The sequence below is a fragment of the Aphelocoma coerulescens genome, chromosome 1A (genome assembly GCF_041296385.1).
Source record: "Aphelocoma coerulescens isolate FSJ_1873_10779 chromosome 1A, UR_Acoe_1.0, whole genome shotgun sequence".
Classification (NCBI taxonomy): Eukaryota; Metazoa; Chordata; class Aves; order Passeriformes; family Corvidae; genus Aphelocoma; species Aphelocoma coerulescens.
The window spans coordinates 16079362-16090497 of NC_091014.1; the positions used below are offsets into that span (position 1 = coordinate 16079362).

The following is an 11136-nucleotide window of genomic DNA, read 5'->3' on the forward strand; positions in this document are numbered from 1 at the left end:
ATCCATCTGTGGTGGTTACTGACACAATGATTTTCTCATGTGTTAAGGTTGTGGTGAATCATTTCAGTAAAAATGACTGGAAAAACACAAGGTTTTGTTTCACAGGCACTACAAAACACACTCTTGTAAGGTGAGTTTGGGAATCCTGACTAGTAATTGTTGATGAGATGATGGAAGCCAGTGGAAGTAATGTAATATAATATGGGATTATGATAGCTGCACTATAATTACACTTTTCCAAATAGAACCTGCTCCCAAAGAGTGCATTCAAAATACAGAAAATACTTACAAGGGGACTGATTCATCTTTACTTTTAAATGTTTTAATTCTTATTTTGCATAAATAGCAGGGTTTTGTTGTATTTAACATAGATTTAATATTTATCCATGGATATGAACAATAGAGTATAGGTAAACCAGAGGATGAGTACTGAAGACATAGGGAAAATAAAAACATCCATTCTGTCAGAAACTGTGCTATGGACTGTACTGGATATATGAAAAAATAACAAATCCTCATTTCTTCTCTTATCCTTGAAGATTTCAGTCTACAGGAAAGCTAACTGGTCACCAGGGTCCTGTTATGTGCCTTACTGTCGATCAAATTTCTAATGGACAAGATCTTATTGTCACTGGTTCAAAGGATCATTATATAAAGGTAAACCACTAGTATTTGCTTATTTTAACTTGGCACATCAGCATGGGATGCAGGCTTCAGCAGAAGTGACTTACATCTCCACATGCAAAATGTGATAGCCAAGATGGAAATTATCTCACCAGTCATGGATCGTGAATAATGTTCAGTCATAATAAACACCACTTCAGTGCTTTTTTGTTTCATGAAGGAAGATGGATGTATGGTTGTCTCTAGCTAAGCTTTTTCTTAATCCCCATTAAATTGGATGTCAGGTGTACGAAGTCTTGGAGAAATCTACTTTTAAGTAACATTTAGCTCTTTAAACTATCTTAAGTCAGGGCCTCTGTTTTGGAGTGCAGACCTAATTGTTTCAGCAGAGACACCCTGCGTGTTCCTCACATAAGGGAGTCTAGGGTTTAGCCCAGGCTCTTCTTGAAGTGTTATCCAAGTTCTGAAGTGGGAGAGCAAGGTCAGCACTTCTCAGCCAAGGTGGCCAGTATACTTTTCTGCTTCTTGGCACTCAAGGATATGGAATCTGTTTTTTGGGAGGAGGGGGTTATTTGGTTTTCTCTTTTGTTTTGGCTTACCTCAGCCAGTGGCTATTTGAACCCACAAGCTCCTGTTTCTCAGGGCTACACCCAAATCACCAGACTCTGGGAATTGTAGATAATCCATAAAGCTGGCCCTCACACTGCAAAGAATGTGTGATACATGAGGCCAAAGAGATAATGAGCAAGAAACCCCTTGTTATGAGGGGGTACCCTTTGTTCTGTTTTTATACTTCTCACACACTGGAAAAAGTGTATGAACACAGTTGGGGGTGGAGCAGGAGCCAGAACCTGTGTGAGCTTTCTCACTGAGCTGGGCTTTCTTTTTTTTCATATTATTCTGCAATTCTTGGATGCTTGGTTGTGCACTGTGCCAGATGCAAAAAAAACTGCCTGAGAGGTTGGTGCACAGTTTGACAGTTTGGGCTGTGGATTTGAATCCCATCAGCAGTGTCCCTATGGTTAGAGGCCAGGGGATTCTTAGGCAATGGGGAGACAAAAGGAAGACACTTTGAGAATTACTTTTCTTCACAGTTCAGAATATTGGGTTAGTTGTGAGCTGCCATCCTGGCATGGTAGTGAGTGAAGGACCTCAGTGGGAGCAACAGGATGTCATCATAATAATGCAGGTTTGTCATGCTGTGAACTCATGTGACAAGCAAGGAGGTGGGAGGGCTTTTGGAAAACAAAGCTGTCAACAGTCAGAGAAGTTTATCTGTCCTTCTTGTGTGTTCCTTTTCTGTGGCCAGGCTGCATAAATCCTCCTAAGTCTGCCTGCCTCTTGACTTACACCACTAGAATGTCCAGGGATATTTCAGCCATGTCTGTGTGCTGCAGAGTAATGTGTATTCTGCAAAGTGAATGCCTCCAGAATTGTCGAGCCACTTTGGATAGTATAAAAGATCTGTATGTGCATAGTCAGTGCAGCTGTCTATGAATTCTTGATGCTTCTGTTCAGCCTGGAGAAGAGAAGGTTGTGTGGAGACCTCATAACCTTCCACTATCAGAATGGGGCTTACAGGGAAGCCGGAGAGGGACACTTCATCAGGAACTGTAGTGATAGAGCAAGGTGCAATGAGTACAGATTGAAAAAGGGGACATTTAGGTTATGATATTAGGATGAAATTTTTCACTGTGAAGGTGATGAGACACTGAAACAGGTTGCCCAATGAGGTTGTGGATGCCCCAATTCAGCCAGGCTGAATGAGGCCTTGAGCAGTCTGGTATAGTGGGAGGTGTCCCTACTACCGAAGAGGGGTTGGGACTAGATGATCTTTAAGGTCCATTTTAGCCCCTTAACAATCTGTGGTTCTCTGCATGGGTAGGTCTGCTGGGCTGCTAGGTCTGGTGATAGATACTGTCACAGGAAGCTACTGTCTTGTCTACTGAGTCAGTAATGTTAGGCATCTCTAAGTACCTGATTTTTCTGGTTTATCATTGAAATTTTTTTGGTTACAATTGGAACTGATACATGTAATTGAATGTGGTAACTTTTAAAATACCTTTAGCTCACAAAGTATTATTTTACACTCTCAAGCTCTCCCTTTTCTACTGTCATGCTTATTCATTCTAAAAGGCCAATAAAGAGCAAATAATAGAGGATGAAGTTTGACATTTGCCTGTGACACAGAGCTGGTGGTTTAAAAAGTTATGGCTCATCTGTTCCTTTTCAGCTCAGTCTCACTGGCTGAGTTCTGGCTCCCTGCAATGTGAAATGAAACAGGATTGCTTACACTGCAGCTCTGGGAACAAAGACCTGATGGGATTGATTATGCCTTAAATTGTTAAAACAACCTCACTTAAAGAGTCTGTTTTAACACCCCATTCTTGGAGGACAGGCAAGGAGAGAGGTGTGTCTATGAAAAGCATCGGTGTGTAATAGTATGTAACCCTTACCAAAACAACTTGTTCAGAAAAAATATATTAATGCCTCTTTCTGAAGCTACTTACCTGTGCAATTCTCCCACTGTGAGTTATGTTTCCCAAACTCACTCATGAACTTCGTTTTTCTAGCCCACCACACAGGGTGCATATGGGCCCTTCCTCTCAAGCTACTGTATATGATATTCAAGTAGTAGTAGTACTTCTTCCCAGAGCAGTCTTCTCTGAAGTCAGTGGAGTATTTGCATTTCAGGCAAGAGGTGGAAGACGAGAAAGGTGTGGTTCTGGTAGATAAATTCTGTCAGATATACATCATGATACAGTGGCTTGTAATAAGACTTCCCAAGTTTTTTCCCTAAAGTTATTTGCTGCGTGACTTTGAAGCAGGTTAGATGACAGAAAATTTCACATAACATATTTTATTATTTATTTTAGATGTTTGATGTGACTGAAGGGGCTCTTGGAAGTGTAAGTCCTACACACAATTTTGAACCTCCTCATTATGATGGCATTGAAGCACTTGCTATTATGGGCGATAACCTTTTTAGTGGATCCAGAGATAATGGAATTAAGAAATGGGATTTGTCTCAAAAAGACCTTCTTCAGGTAATGAAAAAAATCATGCAGCTGCTGTGACAGGCATGCTGTAGAACTGTTTTCAGGCTGTGTAAATGCTCAGGCTCATACAGTGACTATTCATATAGACACTGGTGCTTTTAATAGGGAAGGCATAGAGCACTGACTAAGAAAGAAATCAGTAATGCACTTGATCTTTACATGCAGATGCTTTTCTCTTCTGTGCGTGTAGCATCAGGAAATTCTGATGAAGCAGTTATCCTATTTTAGCTCTGAGTACGTGGGATTTGTTTTTCTGCTTCAGATCAAAAGCAGCACTTGCCTCATCTGTGACTGGAGTCATTGGATACCTGTCTTTGACAAGTTAGTAAATTTTGGATTGGGAACTCATTAGTGAGAAACAATACTTTAGATCAGGCTACAGAATATTTTCTTGTGAAGAGCTTTTACAGCCTATGGTACCCCACCCAGTCTTAGTCCTTAGATTCATCTCCTTATACAATGCATGTGTTACATAATGCATACAACACACTCATAATAATGCTTGCTGTCAGAACACATTTGCTGTATGTTTTTCTTATGTAAAAAGGAAAAAAAGGGGAGCAGGTGTAAAAGGACTTAGAATCCAGGGAATTTCAATTTGTTTGGTATGAAGAACTTTGATTTTTGTCTACCTGCAATAAGGTGATCTGTTTTTTTAAGTTTTATGAGAGGTTCTTGAGGTATTGGTGTGATTAATTAACTTGAGACTGAGCGAGAACTGGAAAGCAGAAAAACAAATACTAGAAGAGAGTGCTGTTTTTGCAATAATTTTGGGGGAAATGAGGACCATGCATTTAATATGCAGACTGATGGCAAGGAAACAAATAGAATTTAAAAGTATTGGGACATGAGAAAATAATGGACTGGCTACATTAAAAAGAAAATTTCTATATGGGCATACTTAGTATTCCATAAATATATAAACTTGCTTGACCTTCTTTCAGAATCAATCATTCAGGGTGTCAGTTCCTTTTCAGAATACTATGAAGACTTCACAGTTAAAATAAGGATTCATGAATTTAGCTTCTTACGGAAAATCTTCACTTGGCCGTATTGGGACATCTGCCCTCACATCTGTCTGCCCAGAAAAATGTACTAAGCAGCTTGTACCGAAACCACAGGAACTGGAAAAATTTTGTATTCTCAGAATGACTTCATGAAAGTTGCAAGAAGTGTCTCCACTCTTATATTTTAGGCTCATTAAAATATTATGCAATATGCATTTTTGCTATTGCAATTAATTTAACATCAGAAAGAATACAGGACCAGGGTGAAGAAGTATGTAAATTGGACTAGTTATATCACTTTTCTTGTTTTTCTTTTGGTATATGTGCATTTCATAATTTCTCTAGTTTGCATTCCCCTGTTTGTTTCTTGGCTTTAAAAGTAGAAATTGATAAAAGTAATGTCACACTTTCTTCTTTGTTTTTATTTCTATTTCTATAAAATGCTTTATGTTTTTCAAGGAGGTGAGACTGAAGCGTTTGACAGAATATAAATAATTTTTATTCATTGTCTTTTTTAGGGAATGAGAAGTGCTGTTACTTTGCTAATCATGTGATAATTCAGTGTGGAGGGGCGCACTGGAGGTCACACCATGTGAAGTTGACCTGCTGGTCCAAGCAAGGCCAGATTTGTAGTTAGCTCTGGTTTCTCAAGGCCTTGCTGAGCTGAGTTTTCAAAATCTCCAAGGTCGCAGATTGAATAGCTGCTCTTCTTAATGTACCCAGCAACCAAAACCTGAAACACAGCTGAGTTGCTTTACAGTATAAATGCTAATGTTGCATCAGTGGTCCTGGTTTGGCATACTCATATTGAACAGGTCTGATCCTCTATAATTGATGAAAATCACTTAACAAGCATGGTATTCAAAGGATTTGGAGATCATTTGCTTTACTTGGTGTTAAACATTGCAAGTCACAAAACCCTGCTGTGACAAAATTGGGATTTATAAGAACCACAACCACCCCCTGCCCCAGTTTCATGAAGCGTGGCAAAACCAAACTGCCAGTGCTGTGGTAGCTGTGTATACTATAGATGAAACACCAGGATGATCCTAGAAAGCTCAATATGCTCCATTATGAGCAATGCAGCAAAGCAAAGCAGTTCTTACCAAACCAAACTGGAGAAAAGCCACTTTTGGTCCCCGCAAAAGACAGCAAAACTTGGGCTATTATTTCCCCCTATATATATATTTGTTGCTACCAAAAGGATGTTGTTCTCAGCTGGTCTGTGCAGCATTTTGCTTTCTGAATTAGAAGTAAAATGCTAGTGCCTTTCCTCAATAAAGAATTAATGTATTTTTGTGAAGTGCAGCATCACAAAATCAATTTATAATGTGTAGTGGGAAAAGAAGAAAGAAAGAAGGCAAATATAGAAACAATTTCTGTCTTCCTGGTGTATTTTTGAACAGTATTTTGGGTTTTCTTTTTATGTGTTTTATAGCAATTTTAAAGACAGACTTGAAACATATACAGAGACCATATGTTCAAAAATGCATTCAAATACGCATTTGAAAACATGCAGACTTAGCATTATCCTGAAGTGATTTCTGTTCCACATTAGGTCAGTTGTGCATATTAGATTTACTTCTTGTTTTGCAGTGCTATTTCACAAAAAGAAACAACCTCATGGTATAGAAAAAGCCTCTTGGAAGTTAGCACTCTCCTTGCTCTAAAGGTGGAGAAGCCACCCGGAGCCATGTAACAAAACTGGGGCAGGACAGGAACCAGGCTTACAACTTGGGATTTTTCCCCTTCTGTGCTTGTTCTTCTGGAATTTTTTGCAGCCCTGTGAGACTTGCCTGCCTTCTCTCTTTCAGCAAGTTCCTAATGCTCATAAGGACTGGGTTTGTGCTCTTGGCCTAGTGCCCAGTGCGCCGGTTCTGCTCAGCGGCTGCCGGGGAGGCACCCTCAAGCTCTGGAATGTGGATACCTTCGCACCCATTGGGGAGATGAAGGGACATGACAGCCCTATAAATGCCATCTGCACCAACTCCAGCCAGATTTTCACAGCAGCAGAGTGAGTTCTTCTCTATGAATCTTTGTCTTCTGTGTCCTCTGCTAGAATTCTGTCCATGCATATGCATTTAGGACATGTGTCATTTCATAGAAAGGATCCAGAGACTTGGTCCAATCCGTACTCCTCAGTGCTAATGATCTATCACAGCTATGTCCAAAGTGGGCTGCTTGCACCCCAGGGGATGCACAACATTACCCAGTGGTGGGCTGGAATAAATTATTAGAATTCAGTGCCATGTGTATATAATTAATAAACATACATAGCAGTGTGGGCTTAAAAAAATTTTATTAGTAGGGGTGCACGATTAAAAAAAGTTTGGAGACCACTGATCTACAGGATGGCAGGGAGATTTTGGCAATACTTGAGAACTTTATAAGGTTGTCTCTACAGTTGGACTATTTCCTGGTAGGACTCATTCCTGACCTGTGGAAATTCTCCTAAAAGCCATGGCATGTGGCTGTTGGTCTGTTTAAGTGCTGGCATACAGTAGAAGCTCTGCAAGCTATCCTACTGTCCTGTAAACACCTTGATTTGAATATTTGTTTCCTCGGTAAAAGTGAGCAAATTGAGGACCTGAAACCTCAGGGGAATTGACCAGGAAAAATACCTTGTTACAGAGAACCTGCAGGAGATGGCAACAGAGCCTCTTTGTGGTGTATTCTGAGCATGGAAGCTGTGAAAGCTGATGTGTTACATTCCAGTGCCAATTGTGGAAGCTTCTGGCCTTCTGAATTAAAAGCAGGTCTTTCTGAATCATAGCAGGATTTCAAAGTTGCCAAGTTTTCATATTTGGTGGTCAGGTTTTATGTTTAAGCAGAAATAGATAGGGGTAGACATGTCAAAGCTTATGTCTCTGCCTAAAGATTATTAATCCATTTAGAACATACATGCGTCTGAAATTCATTCTTTGCTTTGTCATTAAAAAAAAATTACAGCCTTTTGGCATTTCTAGCAGTGGGTTAAGATCTAAAAAATTTAGAGTGTTCCTAACAATTTGCAGTGAAATGAAGGCACAAGTCAGAAAGCACTTTTAACTGTCACAAAGTCTGCTCTGCCTGCTGGTTTCTTTTCAGGGGGTTGTGAGAAATATATGAATCAATGTAGCTTATCACTCAAGTTAATGTTTATGAGAAATTCATAACTTCCCTTCCATGGAATAAATTACTATTTAACAAGACTAACTCTTTATTTTACTTCTAAATGATAATAGAGTTTTGTAACACATTCTATGTGATATTTTATTTACACATACTTTAAAATAGTGTAAACAGTGATTTTTTTCTGAAAGTACAGAATTACAGTCTGGGCTTCTAAGCACCAGCAGACTGGTATATGCTGTCTAGCACCTTGCAAAGGGGTTTGGGTTTGTTGGGTATTTTTTGTTGGAGAGTTAGGTCTTCATATTGTCCTGTGGTTCTGTGGTTTTTTTACTTATAATAGACTGACACCTCTTGTGCAAATTGACTGTGTTTGGGGTTTGATTTAAGCTGTTATAATATTTCACACTTTTTAAATGACAGGAAGTAGTCCTGTCCTATTGAGTCTGTCCCTAATTCTGCCCATGGTCTGCTCAGTTGCAAATAGTGACATGGTGGAAGCTCTCCTCTGATGTCAATCTACTTAAACCTATTACCATTTTAGAGAATTAGGTAATAGGGGAGTAGGATGACACTGAACTGTGCCATAAATCAAATCTCTCCCGATGGGAGAGGGAGTTTTAAAAGTCCTTGCAAGGAGTTCGAGAAAACAGAGACTTTCCTGGAGTTTCACTGCTGCTAGATAGTTGTTTATTAAGTCTTATCAGAGAAACAGAGTCACTAGCATGACCCAGACATAACACAGAGCAGAGAATGAAGGAGAAAAGTGTCCAATTATCAAGATTTACATGGCCTTTTAAAGATCATTTAACCAATGGTTACTAAAAACGTATATTATTTTCGCTTTCCTACCAATTATCCAGTAACACGGCCAGGAACTGCGGAATTTTTTGTCCAATCATCCCAAATTACTTTTACTGCAGAATATGGAGTAGAAGAAGGTTTGGAGAACAACAACAATCCTCCATTTTGATATTTTTTGCTCTTATCTATTTACTACAAAGAGAAGCCCAACACCTCTAAATTTTTCACCCTGTGACAATCGTACACAGCAGTCTATCACCTAATTCACACCCCTGTATTTTCTAGTTCTTGTCTGATCATAGGCAGTTTTTTCCAAGGTTGGAGGTTAAAACAGTTTTTTGTTCAGGGGGGTAAAAACCCTTCAAAACAGGCAGAGAAATATTCTTGGCACTCTGGGTTCCTACAGTAGGATTTTACTTTCCTTAGGCACAAAGTTTTTATACATTCTTAGATGGTTAAAGGCTATAGCCAGTGCTGTGATAAGGTTAGGGATCTTCAATGTTGTACACGTCAGATTACAAAATCTCCTGGAGGTGGAATAACCCTTGCATGTCCATTAAAGAATTGTTATTTTGCCAACAACACCTTTCTGAATAAGACACTCAAGCTTTTAAGGAAGGTTCCACTGCCCCCCCTTTGCCCTCTCTCCTTCCCCAGTGTAATTACAGCACTCTAATACTGCTTTGTTTTGGTTTTCAGTGATCGCACTGTGAGGATCTGGAAAGCTCGAAATATAATAGATGGACAGATCTCAGATCCAGGAGATGCAAGTGAAGATCTTGCCAGTAACTGAAATTACGGGAGAAAAAGGAATATATTGATCAGTTTGAGGTGCACTCTATGCAGTTTGCTGCATGTTTATTAGATAAACACTGATGACTGGAATGGACTGACAATGTGTGAACTCTTCCACTAGACCTGCTGTCCTTAAAATATGTACTGTATTTAATAACCTCTTGGTAACATGCTTATGTCTCAACGGTCACATGTGTATCTATATATTATGGCTGAATTTGTGTGCATATGTAATACTTGCAGTTTAAATTAACTGGAATTCAGTCTTCTCTAATATCCATCTCAAAATTATAACCTGAAATATATAACAAAAGTGCTCTGCTGTATTTCACTCACAAGTATGATCAGCTGTTTTGCATTTTAGGGTAGCAGGGGAAGGAATGTGTCCCAAGAATAAGCCTTTGATTATGAGAGGCAGTTTGAAGATTTTAAAGGTCACTTACACTGTTGTTGGGAAAGTGGAGTGAATAATAGGTGGGAAGAAGCTGTTAACGATACATCTACCTGACATGGCTGTATCCTGATAACAGCAAATGCCATATGATTTGTGTGGTGATAGCATATAATCTGTGTTGACCAAAGTTGTGCAGCTGTGTATACTCTGTGCTCAGGACTAGAACTCAAATGCCCACAAATGGCTATGTTTTATTTGTGTTTTGCCTATGTTCTGCAATGACTAGGTGTTCTTAATGTCATGATAAATATATCTTAATCTATTTTTCTTATGGATTTGTTTCTATCATCTCACATTTTCTTTTTTTAAAGCAAATTGTCTTTCCTTTTTATCTAATTTTATATGCTGCTAAATGTATTTTAAATACACTGTTTAGAAAACCTTGGCAGTTACTTTGAGAACTGAACCACATACATTGGGAAAAGCTATGTAAATAGATGGTTGTACAAAGGAAATATCTTATCTTGTGCCTGTATGACTTTTAAAGCTCTTGGAACCTGGATATTGAGGGAGGATGTATAATTTACCCAGCTGCTCTGAATATTAATTTGTAAATTCTGCAAATTTTAAAGTTTTATGTAGATTCAGATACAGTGTTTGGATATTGAGGTTTTTTGGTTGTTTTGTTTTTATTTTTCAGAAAATATCAGTCTGTAAATTATAGCTCGTGTAGGTAACAAATAAAGATGTGAATGTGAACTGCTTTTTTGCCTTGTTCATCGTACTTCCTAATAAAAAAATTCACTTCCCTTGCAAATGTCTTGACTATAAACCCCACCTACACAGTGCAATAGGGTAGCTTGCTGAGTACTATAGCCCATATGTTGTTCTGGTATCCCATGTCTGTGTTCTCCTTGGCCATTATTTGTGTTTTTATAGTACTTAGGAACCCTAGGGAGATTCCTTCACACTAAGTACAGTAGAGACATAAAATGAAGCAGGTGGCTCCTGTTCCTATGAGATGACACTTCTTACCTTATTACAAGTGGGCTGTCAAAGAAAAGTTCTGATGCCTCTTACTGATCTTGGAGGAATTACTTCCTTCTCTGCTCAGCTTGAAAGGAGATGAAAATACTGCTTGCAATTTGAGGCTACTACCCATGTATTCTGAGTTTTTTTTAGAAATGAGTGATGAATGATATATATTGTTAAGAAACAATGTATAAATTAGTTAAAATAAGCAGCAGCACTACCACTTGGTGTTTGTCTGTCATACTTTTTGGCTACTCAAAGGCTGTACACACAAAATAATTTGGGTCTATATCAACTTTGAGCAAATTCC

The 11136-nt window shown here is 38.8% G+C and overlaps 1 protein-coding gene across 6 annotated transcripts in view; it reads left to right on the forward strand.

The window, feature by feature from the left end:
- Positions 1 to 10553, forward strand: part of KIF21A (kinesin family member 21A) — an 88702-nt gene extending 78149 nt beyond the window's left edge. For all 6 annotated transcript variants that reach the window (XM_068995163.1, XM_068995127.1, XM_068995144.1 and 3 more), the window contains 4 exons: positions 540 to 657; positions 3501 to 3671; positions 6505 to 6704; positions 9305 to 10553. In XM_068995163.1, coding sequence (XP_068851264.1) covers positions 540 to 657; positions 3501 to 3671; positions 6505 to 6704; positions 9305 to 9398 — 583 coding nt within the window. In that variant the 3' untranslated portion in view covers positions 9399 to 10553. The remainder of the gene's footprint in view (positions 1 to 539; positions 658 to 3500; positions 3672 to 6504; positions 6705 to 9304) is intronic.
- The last annotated feature ends 583 nt before the right edge of the window (positions 10554 to 11136 follow it).